A 20,771-nucleotide genomic window follows, 5' to 3' on the forward strand; every position below is an offset into this window, starting at 1 on the left:
TTTGCGCATGACATGCTGTCCAGTGGCGGAGAGTGAAGAGAGGATATTTTTGTTGATCCTCAAGAATCAAGTGATGCCAGGATCAAATATACTTTCTCAGAAACTTGTGCATTAAGAATGTTTGAAACCAGTCATCTGTATCTTGCTGACAACCGACATTACGCTACGCAAGTGACTTAAAAACCATTGAACTCTTGATGCTTCTCAATCAGTTTTAACATCCCTCATTAATGAACACTTGTTATGGTGGTTAAGCTCGTCGCATGAGACACCCTACTGAGAAAAATCAAGCATTGAGGATCTGAATACGAAGTACGCATGAACTGTGTCCCTGCCTACCAAGGTCAGCTTACACGAATGGACAAATTAGCACAAACTTGTTGTACAGAGCTTCTCAAGCACCGAATTTTAGAGAAACTTCAGACAGTAAGCAAACGGACACACATTGCAGCCTTAATGAGAGTGGCTACACAACAGAATTTGAGTTAGCCGCCTTCCAATGTGGGATAGAGAGGCAAAGCGCCAATGCACCTTCGCTGTGTTACAAATGTGGAAGTTAGAGATGGATATGAGCCATGAGAGATTGATTAGATTTGAGCCCTTTAGCAGCAGCATCGCTGAGACTACATCATTCCACGCCTTTTGATGAAGCCTCCATTGCCCCGGGCACTGAAGAATGACTACCCACCTCGCGTTCTGCAACATAAAACGCCACCAGACGAAGAGAACAGAGATTCATAAAAATTATCTACAATAGGAGTCACATCAACACCCACTCCCACACACACATATCTTTACACAAGGTCTGCATACTAGGTATCTCACATAAAGATAGTAGATAGCTCTAGCATACCTTTAGGTGAAGATCCAATTTGAGGACTGTCTCGCGGACTTTCTTCCCATCCTTCCGTCATTAGATTAAGACCTGAACTTTTACCCGCTCTGGGTGTACTGGATTGAAGAACCTCCGCTAACGGACCACCTACAGGGGTCTCCCAGGCGATAGGTATCCAATTGGCTTGTTGCTGGCGGTGGCGATCTTCATTGATACCCAGGCCCATCCCAACTCCAAGCTCAACCCCCAGTGGAATGTCGTCCTCTCCTGCCCTAGACATGGAAAGCTTCAGAGGAGACAGCTTTAGCTTGCCAGGAGGTGAGCTGGTTGTGTTGAAGTCGGATGAAGACACAGGTATAGATATAGAGAGCTGTGTCGTCGATGAATTTCGATGAGGTTTTTCATCTTCCACATCAGACCAAGAGAGAGTGGAGGCATCCTTCGATCGTGGCCAATCATCAAAAAAATGGCGAAGAGGCTGGCTTTCCGGTTCCCGACCCACGTTACTAACAGCTTCAGCGGACCCAAAACCACCTCCCAGGAACGAGTGTTGATGATGCTGATTATGTTGGGCAATAGACTGTAAACTAACCGAGTTAGCTTCAGCGGAGAGTGGGCTGAAATCCTGGCCTAGAAGCGTCCGAATCTGCGGTGAGCTATATTGCATCATGGAAGGGCTGCTGGATTTCAAGGGTTGCTGTGAAGGACTCGGTGAAGGAGCCCGAGATTGTTGCATTGATGCTGTGCGCCAAGAGTTGTTGATGGAGGAAAGCATAGTTAGCCCTTGCTGATTCATTGACTGGAAATCTTGGCCACCGATCCCTCTTGAGCTGCCGGAGGCTTCTGCAAACAGCATCTGCTCAGCACAAAGATCGAGGTCACTCCTCGACATCCCAGTCATGTACCTGCATATCACAACCAATTTGATGTATATTGTCTCTAAGAATCCATTAATATGCATCTAAGAAAAACCATTTTCTCAACCATACATAATGCCTATTTATTATATCTTCAAATGGAAATTTTCAAAACTTTATTGTCACAAGAATTCATAGATTATTCCTATTTACCATATCTCCAAACGGAATTTGGAAATTTTGAGCTAGTATTTTTGCACTGTTCTACTCAAAATATAGACTGAATTTTTTTTTTCTCTCTTTGTGCAGCAAAGAGCAGAGCAGAGAAGAGCATCGATGATTCATACTAACCGATAGTCTTTGGAGGATAGTGCGGCCGTTCCAGCGGAGGAGTGCAAAGATGAAAGCTGGTTATATTGCGACGCAGTGAGAGAGGATCCCACAGATAAACCAGAGGCACTTGGGGAGTTGGTATTGGAGTACTGGCGAATGCCAAGGCTCGAGCTTAGCTGTTGTGGCGGCTGCTGCGTCACTGGAGAAACTGTAGACAGGATACCAGCAGGTGCCCTGGTGGCAGCAAGGGTAACAGAGGAAGCCACACTAGCTCCACTGGACGCAGAGACTGCGGAAACACCTGGCGATGTGCCGGTTTGTGCCTGCTGGTTGTCTGTGGGCTTTCTGGCCCTGTGCCTACCTCTGTGGATATGCCTCTCACAGTACTTTTGATCAGGCACCACATCCCTGGAGCATCGCCACTTCTTGCCGTCGGTTCTCCTGCACCTTCCGGGCTCTGGATCAGCATTGGCCCCAAACCCCAACCTGTAACCACCCCATGGCACTGCAATAACAAGTCGGACAAATAAACCATTCCACTTCTTCAGAGACAACTTGGAAAAATAATTTCTTAGGCCTACAGTATCCATCTCTCTCTCTCTCTCTCTCTCTCTCTCTCTCTCTCACTCACACACACACACACAATATATCATTTTCAGTCAGTATTAGGTCTCCCCAATCTCTGGTCTCCCCAATCTCTGAACATTAACAAGGTGAAGAAGCACAAAGGCTTCCTAAGTTAAGGGGGACGAAGAAGAGTAAGTTTAAATAAGTGCCTGCAATCATATAGAATTTTTCTTGTGTTTGAATATTAAATTGTATTATCTATTTTTGAGAGTGGTTCCTATTGGCTCGCCTAAAATAAAATACATTAATTGAGAGATGCATTCAATAATCTCTCTGTCCTCATCGCGTAACCCTCACCTACTGTTTGTGTCACCAAAAACTTCTTTCACCTATGTGTTGTCATTCGCTACCTCTCGACGTATCACTGCGAGCCTACAATCCACCTTCCTTGTGCACTTACACCTAAGCTTTCCCTACCATTCATGAACTTGCACCTACGGGGAAATGTCCCCACGTCATCTCCACTATGCCTATATCGAGGAAGGAAGCAAGAGAGAGAGAGAGAGAGAGAGAGAGAGAGAGAGAGAGAGAAATGAAATGAAATGAAATGTTACATTAACGTCTTCAAAAGGCCAAAGTGACCTATGAGACCAGAAAGTTACAATGCGGTGTATCTGATACAAAGTCAGATTAACAAAATAAATTAAACTAGGATAACAAAATAAAAATACTGCGGGATCCTAAACTAAGCAGTACAATGTGAAGACAATATGGGAGGGGAGTAGAGATCCATCTTCATCTACACTCTGGACGACGAAAGAGTATGGCTTGAATCCTTTGCCATAGCCTCCTTCGAAATTGTGTAGCTCCTCTCCTCCCTCGGGGTCGTCTAGATCTCCTTAGCTCCAATGCTCGGTCTATGAGAATGCCAGTAGTTCGGGTAGACCTCTCCACCGTCGCTGGTTGCTCCTCTGTCTGTTCTTCTGGGTGTACAGTATCTAGTGTAAAGAAATCTGTGATCTGTCTCTGGGGATGTCTCTCTTCACCTCTCCTCAGTAAGGTTCCTCTATGCTTGTGTAACTCAAGTAGATAAAGCCCAAGACATCTTTGATCCTCATAACTCATGACCCTAGATAGAGCCCAAAACCTTCTCTGAATAGACAGTGAAAACGACCTCGTATCTCATAGTACACTGTGCAATGACATATGTAATGTACTTCTATCTCTGGCTCTAGATGGCATAAGCGGCATATTCTGTTATCTGCCGGTGTCCTTCTGAATCTGCCAATCTCAATCTCGAGCTGATGTGAGGACGTGCGAATCTGGCCAATGGCACACCGCAAACCATGCGAAAGATGCGTGTCCATATAGCTAGGTCGAATCACAAACCCATCCCCCGTGAGAGAGAGAGAGAGAGAGAGAGAGAGAGAGAGAGAGAGAGGATTCTATTCGCCTTGGCCTTATGAAGCCTACGAGATGCATTCAATAATCTCTCTGTCCTCATCACGTAACCCTCACCTACTGTTTGTGTCACCAAAAACTTATTTCGCCTATGTGTTATCATTCCCTACCTCTCGACGTGTCCATGCGAGCCTACAATCCACCTTCCTTGTGCGCTTGCACCTAAGCTTTCCCTACCATTCATGAACTTGCACCTACGAAGCCGTGCCCCCACGTCATCTCCACTATGCCTATGTCGAGGAAGGAAGCAAGAGCTGGAGAGAGAGAGAGAGAGAGAGAGAGAGGATTATATTCGCCTTGGCCTTATGAAGCCTACTTCCTACCTCTGCTCTGCACAAAGAGAGAGAGAGAGAGAGAGAGAGATGCCTCCGCTCTGCAATGCACGCACGAGGGGAGAGATATCCCTAATTGGGAAGCATGGCCTCCACATGGCTTGCCTCTCCCGTCTCACTCCTCTACCTCTAAATCTCCTCGTGCATCTTATCGTTATCTCCACTAGTGGACCATTTTTTTATTTTTTTTCAACAATACCTCTACTCACAAATGGTTTATATATTACGAAAGGCCCCACTTAAATAGTAAGGTAAACGGTGTACATTGTTCATCAGCATTTTGAAACAAAATAAAATAAAAAAGAAGTAAAGTAAAAGACACATTAAAAATCAAAACAAAAAGAATATTTTAATGCTTTAGTTTTATAAGAAAAGATAGGCATATAATATTAAAACAATTAAGTGAAATGAATTTTTTTTAAATCCTTAAATGAAAGGACCCTTTATCAATATATCAATTTTGTCCTCATATATAGGATCAAACTCCTATGACTATATTGTTTATCTCTAGAGAGTCTTTTTCAAGCATGTCAAAAGAGTAAATGCAATTTTGGAGAATAGCTTTCTGGCCCTGCTCGTTGTTATCGATTTTATTAACCAAAATCTTTTGAGATTCTCTCACTCCTCCCATTGTGCTTTCTCTTACATCAAATTCCCACGCTCAGGTCGTGCTCCATGGCTCTCCCACTTCCCCATCTCGTGTCTGCATGGTGCTTCGTTCTCTTGCACGGAGCTACTACCACCATCCTTCCCTGGTCCTACCCACTAGAAAGCTCCCCATGCAGAGACCCTCTCGCACCGATAGAAAATCCCCATCATGCAACTTGCACACTACCTTGCCTTGCACATATCGGCAAAAGCATGTATGAGAGAGAGAGAGAGAGAGAGAGAGAGAGAGAGAGAGAGAGGTAAAAGGAGGCTCTAGGCTCCACACACAGCTCTTGATCACCATGCGTGGGTACTCTAGGTAAAAAGAAAATACGTCCCCTACCCTCCTATTCCATTCTAGGACAAATCAATCGCCCCCTCTTTATGCACACAAGCTGATGCAAGTCATCCGTCTCTCTCTATCTCCCTCTCTCGTCAACGTGCCTCCTGGCCCCTGGGTCTCCATGTTTCGGTAGCAGACACATTCCACTCAATCCGCTTTGACTTGCCACCACTGCCCTGCTCTGTGCACTACCTCACCATTGAGCGACCTTACATGCACCCTCGTTCCCTACATCTGTAGCATTTGCATCCACCATTGACATCTTCAACAGTGGGATATGCAATGCGGGGAGAGAGAGAGAGAGAGAGAGAGAGAGAGAGAGAGAACTGGCGAGAGACAAATACAAATATCTCAGTTGAGAGACAGAGAGAGAGTGACACTAGCTAGAGAGAGAGAGAGAGAGAGAGAGAGAGAGAGAGAGAGAGAGAGAGAGAGAGAGGTGGGAAGAAGGCATTTTTCGCAATCGAAGAAAATAAGGGTTTTAGGTGAAAATTTGAAGCTTTTGCCAGTATTTACACTAAAACTCGTGGAGATTTCCCACGGCCCCTTGATCTGTCGTCTACCACCCATCATCTCCCGCTCGTTGCCTGACCACAATCATTCATACGCCTTTGTACCTACCTCGTGCATCTCCTGCCCTGTGCACTCCGGCCCTAATTGCCTCATGCATCGAGCTCATATTGTTGAAGGAGTGTGTCTCTAGATGCCTAAACAAGCAACTTGGGACTATTGGGGTGCATGTGATACATGCCTTACTATGTGGAGAGAAAGAATGGAGAAAATTTAATTTGTAGGTACAATCTCAATAAACTTGACTAATCTTTCCAACAAGTCTTGGGACACACGACCATAGACCCTAGACCCAAGATGGGGATGAGAGAGAGAGAGAGAGAGAGAAATTTCCCTACTCTCCTTGACATGTGCAATATCACCCCATAGCAAATTTCACATGCTTTCCTCTCCAAGTTTTGCTCAAGTATATCAGGGCTCAACATTAACACGTGTACTTAGCATTTCAGGTGAATGGTCGCCTAGGGAGGTCTATCTATTGGCACTTGAGATGCCCAAACCAACCATAATCCTACTTGTCAATGATGCACCTTCCAATCGGCTGAGTGATTGCCACATTGCTTTTGAGTACATAAAATAGTGTTTGTTTTGTTTTATGGAGCCATCAAACTTGCCAATTTTTATTTTGCTCTCTCTCTCTCTCTCTCTCTCTCTCTCATACACACACGCACGCATGCACAACATAAAAGACATGTAATTGTAGGCCCAATTATTTATTCTTATTGAAACTACCTTTTCATGTGAAAGTACCTTCATTTCATGGCATTATACTAATCTCTTTTTCAATTTTTACAATTTAATTTATTAGCTTTTTCACTAAAACGAGCCTTAATGAAGAAAGAAGTTAGGCATACATTTGATGTGAAGTGTTATACTAAAATTTTATTTCATATTTAGTGTGTAAAAAGTTGTTTCATTTAGGAGCCTCATATCAATCCATCCCATTATATTGTTTAAGAATACCAATGTCTGTTCACTTCGTTTTGGAATTCTAGCATGAACCTTCAGCTTGTGTGTTAATTCGTGTGCGTGTGTGTGGGTGGATGGTGGGTATCAATGTATGTGTGTGTGTATATGAGTGTCATAGAATCTACTATCTAACCAACCCAAAAGATTTTCTCATATTAAATTGATCATTTAATGTCGAAGAATAGACGAGAACAAGGGTTAGAATATAGACATGTGTTTACAGGTCTAACTTACCACGGGGCTAATGGTAAAGGGGTCCAAATGAGACATCTTTGTTAAAGAGCAACGCTAGCCATTGTAGCTTAAAGACCTTAGGGTTAGCTTCATTGAATACCTCGTAAGGTTAGTGTTAGAATTCCTTTGACCTTAGGTAAGCTAGGGCCGAGCTTGAGGTAGGAACTCTACCCAAGCTTGAGGTTCTTTGTTATGTTTGTGTCTCATAAGTCAAAGGCATCCCTAAAAAGGAGAGAGCGAGCCCCAAAGCTAGGGGCATGAGAGAGAAAACACACACACACACACACACACACACACACACACACAAGGTAAGAACAAGCAGCAAGGACACATGTCAAGCCCCTACCCATGTTGCTCTCATGTGTGCCTAAAGCCTATCGGTTAGCCTCCCAAGGTATCCAATGATATTTTAGTTGATTTAATTAATTATTTTTGCATTTATCAAGTCCTCTCTCTCAAAGGAAAAAGGGGGACACTTATCCCAAGACTACCCTTGTTGCTTGATATGCATTCTGCATGTGATTGGCCACGCTTGCAAGGGTCCAATGAGCTTCCAAGTTGAGGTAGAAGAAAGGGTGGGGGTCGACCAAAGCAAGAAGGGGGGTTGCTAGGGGGGTATACTCTCCCACACACACTCTCGTTGTGTGAAGTGCAAAGTGCAAGAGCTCCATATCCTTCTCCAAGCTAGCAGAGAAGTTGAGAGCCTACACTAACACTCTTGGCTATGGAATGCAAATCCAACCAAGAGCCATGCTTCAATCCTTAAGCTTGCCATCTTCTCCATTATCATTACTATGCTATTATGTATCCTAGCAAGAAGAGTGATGATAAGTGAGAGACTATTTCTTTCTCCTATAAATGTTTCTTCTTCCCCTTGCCTACCCTCATTCTCCGCTAACTCTCTCCACCTCTGAAGGTGTTTGAGGCCTTGGGACTGAGACTTGGGATAGTTAATGCTTTTTACAGAGTCTATGTTATGTTCGTGATGCATGAAGCTTTCCATCTTCATTGCATCACATATGTCACAAGGAACACAAAGATTGTATTGTACCAAGTCTCTCTTTATGGGAGAATCTATAATACAAATGCCTATTAGAGGGGGGACCGGCTCCACATAAATTCGGTCTTCAATTGTTGTCAAGTTCTCTAAACTCTCTCTTGCAAAAGTGTTATTCATGTCAAGTTAATTAAGTACTATGATTATGTTGCTACCATCAATTAAGTTTACCCTCTATGTTCTCAAAGTAGTCTCACAAAAATGTTCTCTCTAATTATCTTAATTTCGCTATCTCAAAGTACATAGGCCATTTTCATTACAGAGTATGTGTGCATATATAGGTGCCTCTATGTTTATCTATCCACTCCCAATCTTGAGGATGCTATTGAAGTGCCTCAACATATGATGAACCCTTTTCATTGTGACAAATGACCTATATGTTAGGGAAGACCCAACTCAAACAACAAAGTGAAGGGTTCACATTGCCATTCTAAAACAAGAAAATGAGAAGGAAATAACCTAACAAAGAGACGCGTTGACAAACCAAAGCACCAAAATATTTTTCTACTTCCATAATTCCATAAGAGAAGATAGGTCTAATACGCATAGGACATAGTAAACAATTTAATAAAATAGACCTTCATGAGGCCCTTAAACTAAATGACGCTTTCACAAATTGAAATATTAAGGAAATTTTCAATGGTCAATATTTCACATCATGGAAACAAATTCTTATGAATGCACCCCTGAATCTCTACTCTAATGCTTTTCTATATAGAGACATGGTATGGAGAACAAGATCGAGATTGGGACAACAAAAGTTAGAAGAGAATGAAATCAAGACTCAAAATTTATTTTTTTTCTCGATTTTTTGAGCAACACGCATGTACTATATTGCTAAGAACACTTTAATTATTGAGCTACACTAAAAAAACAAGAAACATGACTCATAATGCAAAATATGCCAATAAAACATCAATGGTGTGATGGAAAATACAAATAGATAAATGCATGCCTCAAGGGCTCAAAATGGCAAGTGACGAAGAGGCATAAAAAAAAGCTAAAGCCTAACAAGGGAGGGGGTGAGCGCACAATGGCACATCAAACCCCGGAAGTGCTTGCCTCATGAGAGTAGATAGAAAGGCTGAGAGAGAGAGAGAGAGAGAGAGAGAGAGAGAGAGAGAGAGAGAGAGAGAGAGGGGCTTGATTATCCATAGAAATTCGAGACTCGAAAGACTAGAGTAGATAGACTCTAGACTATAAAGGAAGCTCGACGGAGTAGAGGGGGCTTGAGCCTTGAAGCTTGAGAGCTTGATGCTTGAGAGAGTAGAGGAAACTTGAGAGCTTGCCACCAAGGCCCAAGTGAGCTTGCAAGAGAGGCTTGAGATAAAGCATAATGATAAGTTACTTCATACATTGATAGTAGCACTCTTGCTGACATGGTGTTTTTCCATTTTAACCCTAAAAGACTTTAGCGTTTCGTCTTCGTTTCTTATTACTTTCTGTTTTTGTGTTTCCATTTCCCACAACGTCCAGCATAAAGGAAAACCATGCAACATAGACACAAAAGAGGGCATCATTGCAATATGATATTCTCTATGACACATCAAACTCTTGGAAAGAAATGCAATAGCAACTGACTTGTACATTCGTGAAAGGTAGATATGCAAATCTATATAGCCATAGAATACAAAAAGCGGTTCTAGATTTGCAAATAATATCGACAATAGCTTCTTAATTTGAAGTTAAGAGGGCCGTCTCTCGCCTTTTCAAGAGCCTCTTAAAATAACATGAATCAATATCGATACCGCATCAAACCCACACTAGCTACTAGTTATAGCCTTTCTAATTTACTCTATTTCTAGGAGCCCATCCCTTCTGATCAAGTGTAGCCCTTCCCACAGATGTTGCCTTTGATGTGGGAGATGGTTGAGACACCCCCTACCTAAATTGTCGCAATGACTAGAGGCTACCTCCTATTTCCTTCGTGAGGGTTCCACAAAAGTAAGCAAAGGCATGGGGCACACAAATTTGTTTTTAAAAATCCTCCACAAATCTTTTTACAGGGCCTATGGGAGAGCCCTCAAGAGAGCAAGGCATAAGAAAGGTGTGATTTAAAAGAAAAGTAAATGATAGAAACGACAAACACATGCAAAATCAATATTTAATCATGTTCAATCGTGCGCATTCTAAGTCAGTGGGTTGTTTAAAACAAGGGTTGTTTAAAACAATATACAGATAGGCATCAAAATCTTAAAGTGCTCAAAAGCTATTTCCTTCATGTAGATATTCTTATTTAGCTTCAAAATAAAGAAGATCCTTTAGTTTTGTGAGAGACTTGGAAAACAATACAAAAGTTATCATGAGGTTTCTAGTATTGTATGTAAGTGCCTTAAGATGCCTCCACTACTATAATGCTGACTAAATAGAATATAATATCTATATTGTATTCTTTTCAAAACAAGCTCCTACAAGCACATAATTTTTTTGCATTACATATCTATCCTTGAGTTATTGATAACTAGCTGAACAAGAATAGCTTTGGAAAACTAATGCTCCTTGTACAAGATCCAACATCAAAAAACTTGAAAGTAATATTTTAGTAGTTATTCATCTTCTTACTATCAACTACGTCACAAAAAGCTACATTCTTATGTCGTTCGAAGCTACCAAACCATTATTGGTGGAACTAAACATACCGATCGAAGTAACATCGACTATCTTAAAGCCTACGTTCAGCTAGGCAATAGGGAGTCTCATTGCACAAAGTGAATAATTAAACTAGAGGACACCATTCAATGATCAAAAACTCCGTTACTAGCAAGATTGACAACATGAGCATTAAATATAAACAATCTTGTTACATGGAGTGTAGATTGACATCTCCACACGTCTTCAATAGAAATCGGGTGTTGACACAAATCGGGGGACATGATCTATTTCTATTAATGAACGTGTGTAACAAAAGCAAAGCAAATTACATTTTGTAAACTTTCATTTATCTACTAGAGAGACATCATATATTTATCCTTGAGGCTCCCTTTTGACTCTCTTGTATGAGGGACAATAGTAGCCCCTTTCTTAGGCTTATCGTTACAAAAAGAAAATGATTTACCTCTTATCTTGAATCCTTTGAGCCTAGTCATCATTATGTCATAACTTACTCTCCTGTACTTATAACACTAGCCGATCAACAAGCATATGCTCTATCAATCAAAGTTTCATAGCTTCTTGATACCCTGGACAATGACTCTTAATAAGTTGCCTCAAACATGAATCTTGAGACACTATTAAATGGAGTAATGAAGTTTTTGTGTCTATTGGTCTCATACATAAATCTAGTTTGGCCAGCATTATGTAGATCACTCGTCATGTATCCAAAGATAGAATTATTCTTTGATGAATAAACACGAAATTTGAAATATCCACCATTACTATAAGTGGTCCCCATTGCATAGCAAAAAACAAGCGTCAAGATTATTTACAACAAATGCTACTATAGAAAATAGGGAGAAAAAGAGCTACATGACAATTACCATAAAACATTTCAAATGCCACCTATTTGCATACTAGGATTTTCTCAAAACGCGAGGGATTATACGACCTACGAGATTCTTGACCCTTGATACTCTAACGGGAGGCCATATCTAGGCCTATGATTTACGAGGGGATACCTACTAGTTCTATGATAAAAAGATAACTTCATTAGCTTAGAGATCCGCACTCAATCAAAGTAAGATTTTTCAATAGCAATAATCGCATTCAGGTCACTCATTATCTTTATTGCAATAGCTTGGTCTTGCAACATCTCTACCATAGCGAAAGGCGGGCAGAGAGAGAGAGAGAGAGAGAGAGAGAGAGAGAGAGACGTGGCTAGAGATGGAGAGAGACAATATTAAACCACCCTACATTGCAATCTCCATTGATTCCATTGGAAAGTATCACTTACTTGCACCGACTTTTCAATTGAGAAAGAGAGAGAAAGAGAAAGAGAGACGTGGCTAAAGATGGAGAGAGACAATATTAACCCACCCTGCATTGCAATCTCCATTGATTCCATTGGGAAGGACTACCACCTACTTGCACCAACTTTCAATTGACACAAACCTAATAATTTTAGCCGGAGGGCACAATTTTGAGTTACTCTTTCGTCCTTCCACTAATTGCACCCTAGAAGGATAAAGTACGATTTTTCTTACCTTGTCTTTCCTTCATCCTAATATGAAAGTGTGAGGGATATCACATCATTAACAAGGTTGCATACCAAACTCGTATTTATTATTCTTCCCATACCATTCAATGTGCATATTGGTATTGGTACTTAAGGTACTAGTTGTTACTTATACACTCATCAAAACACATATATGCATGTATATAAGGTTGTAAACATGTATGTATATATGCATCCGTGTGCATGTATGTCAGAGTGTATGCATGCATATTTACAAGTATGCAACCATGCCTAAGTAGACATATACACCTATTTATAATCATTACTTAACATGCATATTGTTTTCAATATTGGTAGTGATTACCCATATTGTACAACATTTTTTATCGTTTTTTTTGTACCACATTTATTGTACCTATCCACCTTGATCATTAGCCACAAATGTTTTGTGTTACCATTGACTCCTCTCGTGTTGAGGGTACCTTAAGAGTAGCACAATTACGACATCCATGCAATTATCAAAGACACAAGAATGAAGAGCTTACATTAGGACCTTGCACAAACTAATCTATTGTTATGAGGTACTAAATAATGCCACTCGCTTATAATTAGTTACTCTTATTTTTAATATTCAGTAAATAGAATCACTATTGAATATATTTGAGAAACTCGGACTTCTATGAGAGCATAATATTCAAGCCATATTATAATAGGAGTTCATATACTCATTTTTGAATTATCTCTTAAAGAACCCACATCAATAGGATTGCATACATGTGATGCCTAAATCTGCATGTGAGCCACTCTAAAGGCTTTGAGGAAAAACCTTTTTGATTGTAAAATGTGTAGAGATAGGTATGGCTCTATTAATCCTTGGCTATTTTAACTCATGAGTAGCAATAATCTACTAGCAACATTGAATGGGGAAGATCTCTATGCAAAATAGTCAATAAAACACACAAATGAGGCACTTTTAATATGAGCTACACATTTTTAACCATACTTCTAGCATTCCTAGCCTGGAGTGTATGGCCTGCAAGTAGAGCACCTAGCATGCAACCCTGTAGAAAAGGTTCCCAACTAGCAAACTCCAAATTTAACTTATTTGTTAGATTGCTAATTCACATGTCGATCATAAACAAGAAACATATGTGAATCTTCCTACCAAAACACACATTATAACAAAAGAGACTTGTGACCTAGATCTACAGAGAGAACTCTCAACACAACACTTGCTTTCAAAAACATTAAAATTGAGAATGCATGCATACAATTATATCTATATCTAGGTAGTGTTGTTTTGAAAATATATCTTTTGTCATAGTCTTCTTGCAAGTTAGACTTATGAGAGTGCCTCCTTCTTTACGTCCTTTTCGTTAAGCTAGTACGATGGGACCTAGCTAGTACAATGGGACCTTGTTACAAGATAGTAGATAGTAACATCCAAGATTAGTCTTATGCCTAGCTACTTTGCTACAAGCCCCCTTTCTATACACACAATAGGTAGACATTGAATACCACACACAATCAAGTACTCGAGCTTGGAAGAACCCTTTCTTTTTAAACTATTCTTAAACAAAATATAACTTCTTTGGTTAAATCTTTGCATACCTTCTATAAATAACACCCTTCTCTTCTATAAGTAACTATGTAATAAATGTGAAAAAGAGAAATTTTGTTCAACAAGTAAAGCTTTGAGACATAGTTCATAAATAACCACCCTAAATTTGTTTAAAGGCTCTGTAGATTTAATTAGAAGTCTGCACAAAAAAGATGATACTTCTCACATTCCTCTAGAGTCTAGACAAAGCTCTCATCCTTGTGCAAGTCGACCTTCTTGCTTGCTAAGTGTGTCGTGTATCTATATAAGAAAGATGTACCTTTGAAACTCATTGTTACTTTTGAAGTTACACCCTAAAAGAAACTGAATACTATCTCTCTTGGTGGCTTCCAAAAGAAAATTAAAATACATACATTTGATGAAGTGCAAGGGAACTCCAAAGGAGAAGAGACAAAGGTTAAATACACATTGTAAGGGCTAGATCGCTTGCAGACAGCGCTCCAATCTCTCGTAAACCTGCGAAGCAAGCCGGTTACCAACCGATGGCCTTGACACCATGATGGCTATCAAAATGCGAGTCAAAAGCTCCAAAAACAAACTATGAAATGGGTGCAGTGTTAAGGACCGGGCGGTTGCCATGCTTTACTCCATAGTTATCCAGAACGAGAACGGGGAATGGGAACGGGGGGCTCTAGGACGTTTCCAAAACAAGGGGCGCTCTAGGTGGCGGAACGGGAACGGGGGCCAGAACGGTAGCCTTGAGGGAAAGGGAGAGGGAGAGGGAGAAAGAGCCTTGAGGGAGAGGGTGAGGTAGAGAGCTTGAGAGAAAGAGGGTTTAAATCCCTTCTTTATATAGGAGAGGTTGGAAATAACACCCCCCCCCCCCCCCCCCCCCCCTAAAAGTTCAAAAAAACTATCCCACTGCCATTTTTAAAACTTTGGTGTTCCGGATTTGCCGTTCCACGTTCCGGATGTCGTTCCGAGCCCCGTTCCGACTGCGATTCCGGTTATGCCTAGGAAGGGAACGGCATTCCGGTCCCGTTTCCGTTTCGAGGAGGCGTCGAGCTTGCGAACGCGTTCCGGGAATGGGAGGGCTCCGTTCCGCCCATTCCTCATTACCCTGCTTTACTCGCAAAACAACAACCCATGCACATCTTTTTAAAACGTTTGTGAGCATTTAACTTCGAAACGATATCAAGTTGCCGATGAAGGCTGCCGGGCAAATCGCGCGAGAGTCCACGCGACCTAGCCCAAAGCATGCTAGACACCCTCTTTACATTGAGAGAGCAAAGTCTTTTTTCTTCCAAATTCCTACACCTTAGCCTAGCAACATGACAATCAAATCAAGAAGACCATGACAAATGTTTCTACATCTAGGCATTTAGTTTGATAGGTGAAGTGAACAAATCACCGCCGTATGAATCGTCCGTGAATCAAGAGCATAGATTAAGTTTTAAGACTCGCGCACCCATGTGCCAATCGACCTATTGAGCTATTTGTAATCAGCACATGCACAGTATAGTCGAGGAAAAGTTATCATGGCCTCCCTTGCATTCGATGCCGGAATGTGATCTGCGAAGAACCATCGCACGTGACTAATTCAAGCGTCCTTGCAAGCCCGATACAAGGGAAAACACTCTTGGGTTGTAGAGACCCACCCTCTTTTTACGTATCATACGTTTGGTGAGGTTTCTAAGGGTTAGTCCTAGAAGCATTCAAAGAATTGTCGATATTAGTGCACAATGGTCTGGATCTAGTTAAAACAACAGCCAATGACGACAAATGGGTTTCCAGCGACAGCTGAAGTACGTAGCTTCCGCAAGCATAGAGCATTTATCCAAAACACAGGAGAGCTACCGCCGTCAGTTCCGGTAAACTTAACCAAGGCACTTGACTCTCTCTCTATCTCTCTCTCTCTCTCTCAAAATAGAATAGGAAGCTTACAATTGGCAAGGTGAGCGGTAGCCGGAGAGAGGCCGGAAAGGCTAGCGCGAATTGGGGTGACGAGATCTTGGGGCACGTTCACACCGTTTATGATGTACTTGAGAACCAGTGCTTGATGCTGCAACTCGCGCAGCTGGCCTGGGGTAAAGGCCCTGCCCATGCGTCCTGCCTGCAACATGCTCATCACCACCTCCTGCTCTGTCAGACCCTGCATGGCGCCGCTGTTTCCACTCATCCCAAGCGGCAGAGCTGCGGGGAAAACAAAATTTGTCAACCCTCAGATTGTATTTATATTAATTAGAGACTGAAAACTCAATTTTAAGAACCCCCTGGATAGGCACAACAAAATAACTACACGTGCAATTTCCATGACTGATATTGGCGGAACGCTAGAGAGCTGTGCTTCGAGGGTCATCTAGAAAAGTTGCAGGAAAGGACGAGGGCCGCCGAATTAGGGTATGCCATGTGTTCAGCGCTAGCTGAGTAGCTTTGTATGCTGCAGGAGAGGCCATTGGGCAAAGGGAGTGCAGGGTGAAGGGGACTGTATGCATGCCAGAGGGAGAGAGAGAGAGAGAGAGAGAGAGAGAGAGAGAGAGGGGGAGACACACACACACACACACACACGCAGCCTGAGAATAATTGAACGGAACAAAAAGAGAGAATTGAGTCCATCATGGGACAGCTACACAAGCTGCAGCACGCCTGATCTGGACGTGCTCCCTCCTCCCTTTTAATCGGGCCTCCGTCCTTCTCTAAGGCGTATGTTGTGCAGTGCAGCAGCTCTTCATCGACCAGCCACGTCTTCGCAGACCCCTACCCTAGTGAGGTTGATATTATGCGTAGTGAACAATGACCTCCAGGCTCTCCTCCCTTTCGTGTCGTCCTCGCTTCGTTCCATTCAATAAACCTACTTCCCTCTCGTTTTCTGCGTACGCAAAAGCCGAACCCAGGGGCCAGGACGACGCAAAATACGTGAAGGAAAATCACCAAGATGCTGCTGCAGAACGCGGCCTATTACTTACTCGTGCATTAATTAGAATAAATGCAACTCCCAAATACCATAATAGAGACGGGCCGAACTTTCCTTTAATAATATAAACGGGTTCCGTTCTCTGTAACACATTGGTCCCCCCAAGAATGTAACACTCTCTGAAAGCGAATGGCTTTGGACAGAGAAAAAATAGAACCATACCCCTACACAAGCTGCACTCTGCATGCATGGCTATGGACTACTGTGCTATTGCACAAACTGCAGGATGATTCCTCAGACGAGAGCTATGGCTGGGGGAGAGAATCCTAACAGCTGAGCTTCGGAAAGACTCCCGTCGATAAAAGACGCAGCAAAATAGCAGCGGTAGTTGAATGAAAATCTGGGCATTCCCAAGGTTCGAATCCTACCCACTCCACAATCATGAGCAGCACAAATAAAATAAGCACAGCACAATCTAGCTCGCAAAAGAGCGCAGCATGCAATCAAGAGCTCGCGTTGCCTCACTCTACTCGAGTTACATTCATTGCAAGCTACAGAGAAGCCTTGCTGTGAGGTTCAAGTCAAGTCAAGCTACAGTAACAGCGTAAAGCGAAGGTAGAGAGGGGCTCTGCTCATGATGATAGCAGCATGTTGTGTATGGACAATGCATCTCGCTGGAAAGGTACTCAACTCTCCTTCAGCGCCCTACAGTGCCATGCCTCCTTGCAGCCTACATAAAGCAAGCGTGCCCTTGCAATCTACCACCACCACCCCAAAAACACACACATGCCTGCCTCACTAAGACTGCCTCGTACAAACCCATCTTCTTTTCCTGAAAAGTCCGCTCGATCAACAAGCTTCAAGTCCATCTCTTAACCTTTACCCTTATTGATCACCTTGGCCACCTGTTTGTTTCCCTTTAGGTGGTATTCCCTTTCAAATGGTACACCTTCAAAAGTATTGTTAGTGTTCCCCCACCTGTTACCAATAGTATTTCACCCTCACAAACAACTCCTTATACACCGATATCCTTCCACTCTCCTCGCTCCACAGTGCCATATCTACATTCAAAGCTTGGTTTCAGGACCCTTCCGAATAACGAGACAAAGTACCTGCTGGATGAGCTTGTAGAGAGCTATAGGCAGAGTGAGGATGATGGTAAGCAGACCGCACCGACATGTTATCATACATCGCGGCAACTGACTCGGGCCGAACACCCATGCGCAGATGATCTGCAGACATCAGAAGTGCTGAGGAGACATTCTCATGGATGGGTGCCAGGAGGGCAGCGCTGTCTGAAGCATTGGAATCTGTGGGTGAGCAATTGAGGCGACCGTCAGAGAGAATAGAATTACTGCGAACAAGTGAGCCGAGGGAACCGAGTGCGGTGGGGCCGGTGCCGGCACATGCACTGCCCATCTGCAGCATGCGAAGGGTAGTCTCTGCATGTTCAGGCTGGCTGCCGCTGCTGCTACTCATGAAAAGGGTAGACGAGTCTCCAGTTCTGGCTATTTTGGACATGAGGCTGCCTCTGTCGTCAACGTCCATGCTATCACAGCTGGGCCTGCATTGCTGCTGCGGGGGCTGCTGCTGCTGAGACTGCGCTTGCTTGAGGGCTGTAGTATTGGAATTGTTGAAAGCAGAGAACATTCTGCTTTGCATATACTTTATGCAGGCTAAAAAAAAGGGGGAATGCGAAATTCAAAGCAGAGGAAATGGCAGGGAATTTTTCCTGGCAGAGGTGGAAGGCAGCAGCCAGAAGCCAGCAGCTTGCGCAAAGGAGACAATAAACCACGCACGCAATTAAACCTAAAAATGAGGTGGTAATTAAACTCTCTTCCCTACGAGTAGCTCTGCTGGAAAGCCCCCTAATTTGACCTTAGGACTGTCCCTGGCTCGGAAAGAGCAGCTAGTAGTAGTAGTATGTTGAAGAGGGAGAATCTTGAAAGGTACAGGAGCTGGGCAGTGGGCAGAGAGAGAGAGGCATGGGACCTCAAGAGAGAGAAGATGGGTGATGTTACAAGGATTGGAAAGCTGAAGTGTATGGGTGCAACAGAGAGGGGAAAGCTAGGGACAACAAGGGGGAAGGGTCGGTGTACAGATTTCGTGTGTGGCGATAATGTAGTGTGTGTGTTAATGCTTGACTCTCCTTGCAGGGATATGGTGCTAATGAGGCCCCCCTTGCAGTGCAGGTAGTAGGGGCAGAAACCAAGGACATGTACCAGAGGAGCGCAGGTACATGAAGGTAAGGTTTGAGTAGACAGCAGTTGCTCCAGCTCCTAACACATCCGCTCGGCGCTAGGAGAGAGAAGATGAGAGAAAGAGAGAGTGACTGTGAATACAGTGTGTGTCACAGTGTGTACACGCAGAGCTTTTGCAAGAGAGCTTTTGCGAGAGAGTGAGCTTTCAGTGCAATTGTGTCACAAAGGAGAACACCCAGGTCCCAACACACAGCAGAGAGAGACAAACGGAGAGAGAGAAAGAGACAGACACTTCATTGAGAGTTAGAGAGAGGGAGAGAGAGAATTTACTGCCACGGAGCTGAAAGAGAATAGACGGGGGAGAAAAAAACAAGAAGGCGGTAAAAATAGCTGGAAAAGTCCAGGACAACAAATGGTGAGCAAGCGAGGAGACACAAGCTTTGCAGTAGGGAATCGGGATGAAGAAGCGTCGGGGCGGTCACTGTTACCTGGCGGCGCCCCTTTTATGAGAGCTCTCCTCCAGGCTCCTGTTAGAATGCTTCCCCCGTCCGGCTCAAGATGCTTGTCACACCAGACCGCCTCACTCATTCTGGAGCCGCTTTTCCCATAATCCCATCACAAGCGGTGGGGGTCATTGGTCAGGGGGTCATTGGTCAAACCCCACCTTGGCACATTACCCCTCACTGCTCCAATCTCCATGTTGTGTTGCTTCATGCAACTTGTTTCTTATTGGCCCCAAAACTCATTGCAACCACTTAAATATTTAATTTTTCTACAATCTGTAACAAGGGGCAATATTTCTATCGACAAGGAAGAACAAAGCTTCACCAAGATAGAAACACCTCAAGTGTAACGGGCTTCGAAAACTTATAAAGTCTCTCCTTTGAGGAATGGACTCGCGGATATAGTGTTAGACAGAGATAGAAAGTTCAATAATCATTTTTGGAAGGAAGTCTTCAAAAAGCTAGATATCACTTTGAGCATGAGTACAACATTTCATCCACAATCTGATGGTCAAACCGAACAAAAGAGTTAACCAAATCTTAGAGAACATGTTGTGTTCTTTAGAGAGTAAGAAGCAACCTAGCTAGAAAGAGTACTTATCCATTTTGGAATTCGCTTACAATAGTTCCAAACATTTAGCACTTGGATTCACACCATTCAGATTGATATATGGTTCCATTTGAGATCTCCTATGGTTGTAGGCCTATCTACAGAAGGAGAAGAGTCGATCCCTCAAGGATTTCCTTGAAGATATCATTTATATGTTGAAGGGAGAAAATCAGAGCATTCGTAGTGCACAGGATCGTGCTAAGACGTATGCTAATAAAAAACAAAAACAAAGTAACCTTTGTAGAAGGTGCCTTTGTATTCCTAAACATTTCTGCGAAGTTAGAAACCATGAAAACGAAAAGTATGACAAACTATCTCTTAGATATTGTAGTCCCTTTAAAGTCCCAAAATAGGTTGAGAGAATAGCATATAAACATGAGTTATCGCGGACAATTCTTAGGTTCAGCTTGTCTTCCATGTTAGTAAACTAAAGAGATCAGTGCATAAAGCTCCACCCATCGAACTCGTTTCGTAAGCCAACTAACTTTATAAATAAGACTCCTTTCTATTTATGCACATCCTAGTATAGGATAACCCTTTTCTCTTTTAGGATATAGCCTATTCTCGTAGGATAGGTTATAAGACTCCTTTCTATTTATGCACATCCTAGTATAGGATAACCCTTATCACTTTTAGGATATAACCTATTCTCTTAGGTTCCTAGC

General features: G+C 42.7%; 1 protein-coding gene across 2 annotated transcripts; it reads right to left on the bottom strand.

The window, feature by feature from the left end:
* Nucleotides 1–200: 200 nt before the first annotated feature.
* Nucleotides 201–18,988, bottom strand: LOC147443280 (growth-regulating factor 4-like). Of its 2 annotated transcripts, none has more exons than XM_086529183.1 (5): nucleotides 17,905–18,988; nucleotides 15,823–16,071; nucleotides 2,044–2,530; nucleotides 854–1,740; nucleotides 201–696 (listed from the first exon to the last, which is right to left on the bottom strand). In XM_086529183.1, exons 1-5 carry the CDS (start codon nucleotides 18,452–18,454, stop codon nucleotides 629–631), a joined length of 2,241 nt encoding a protein of 746 aa, XP_086385309.1. In that variant the 5' UTR covers nucleotides 18,455–18,988; the 3' UTR covers nucleotides 201–628. The 2 variants fall into 2 exon arrangements, with proteins under 2 accessions (XP_086385309.1, XP_086385310.1); XM_086529184.1 differs by lacking the exon at nucleotides 17,905–18,988 and adding an exon at nucleotides 17,015–17,214.
* Between the last annotated feature and the right edge of the window lie 1,783 nt (nucleotides 18,989–20,771).

Source organism: Adiantum capillus-veneris, chromosome 14 (assembly GCF_014529385.1).
Source record: "Adiantum capillus-veneris isolate H3 chromosome 14, ASM1452938v2, whole genome shotgun sequence".
Taxonomy (NCBI): domain Eukaryota; kingdom Viridiplantae; phylum Streptophyta; class Polypodiopsida; order Polypodiales; family Pteridaceae; genus Adiantum; species Adiantum capillus-veneris.

Excerpts from the sequence above, each read along its gene's own strand:
- LOC147443280 (XM_086529183.1), bottom strand. The coding sequence starts at position 18,454 with ATGCAAAGCAGAATGTTCTCTGCTTTCAACAATTCCAATACTACAGCC. Across the intron at positions 16,072-17,904 it reads TCTACAAGCTCATCCAGCAG|CTCTGCCGCTTGGGATGAGT; the intron begins GTACTTTGTCTC and ends TTTTCCCCGCAG. Across the intron at positions 2,531-15,822 it reads TACCGCTCACCTTGCCAATT|TGCCATGGGGTGGTTACAGG; the intron begins GTAAGCTTCCTA and ends TTGTTATTGCAG.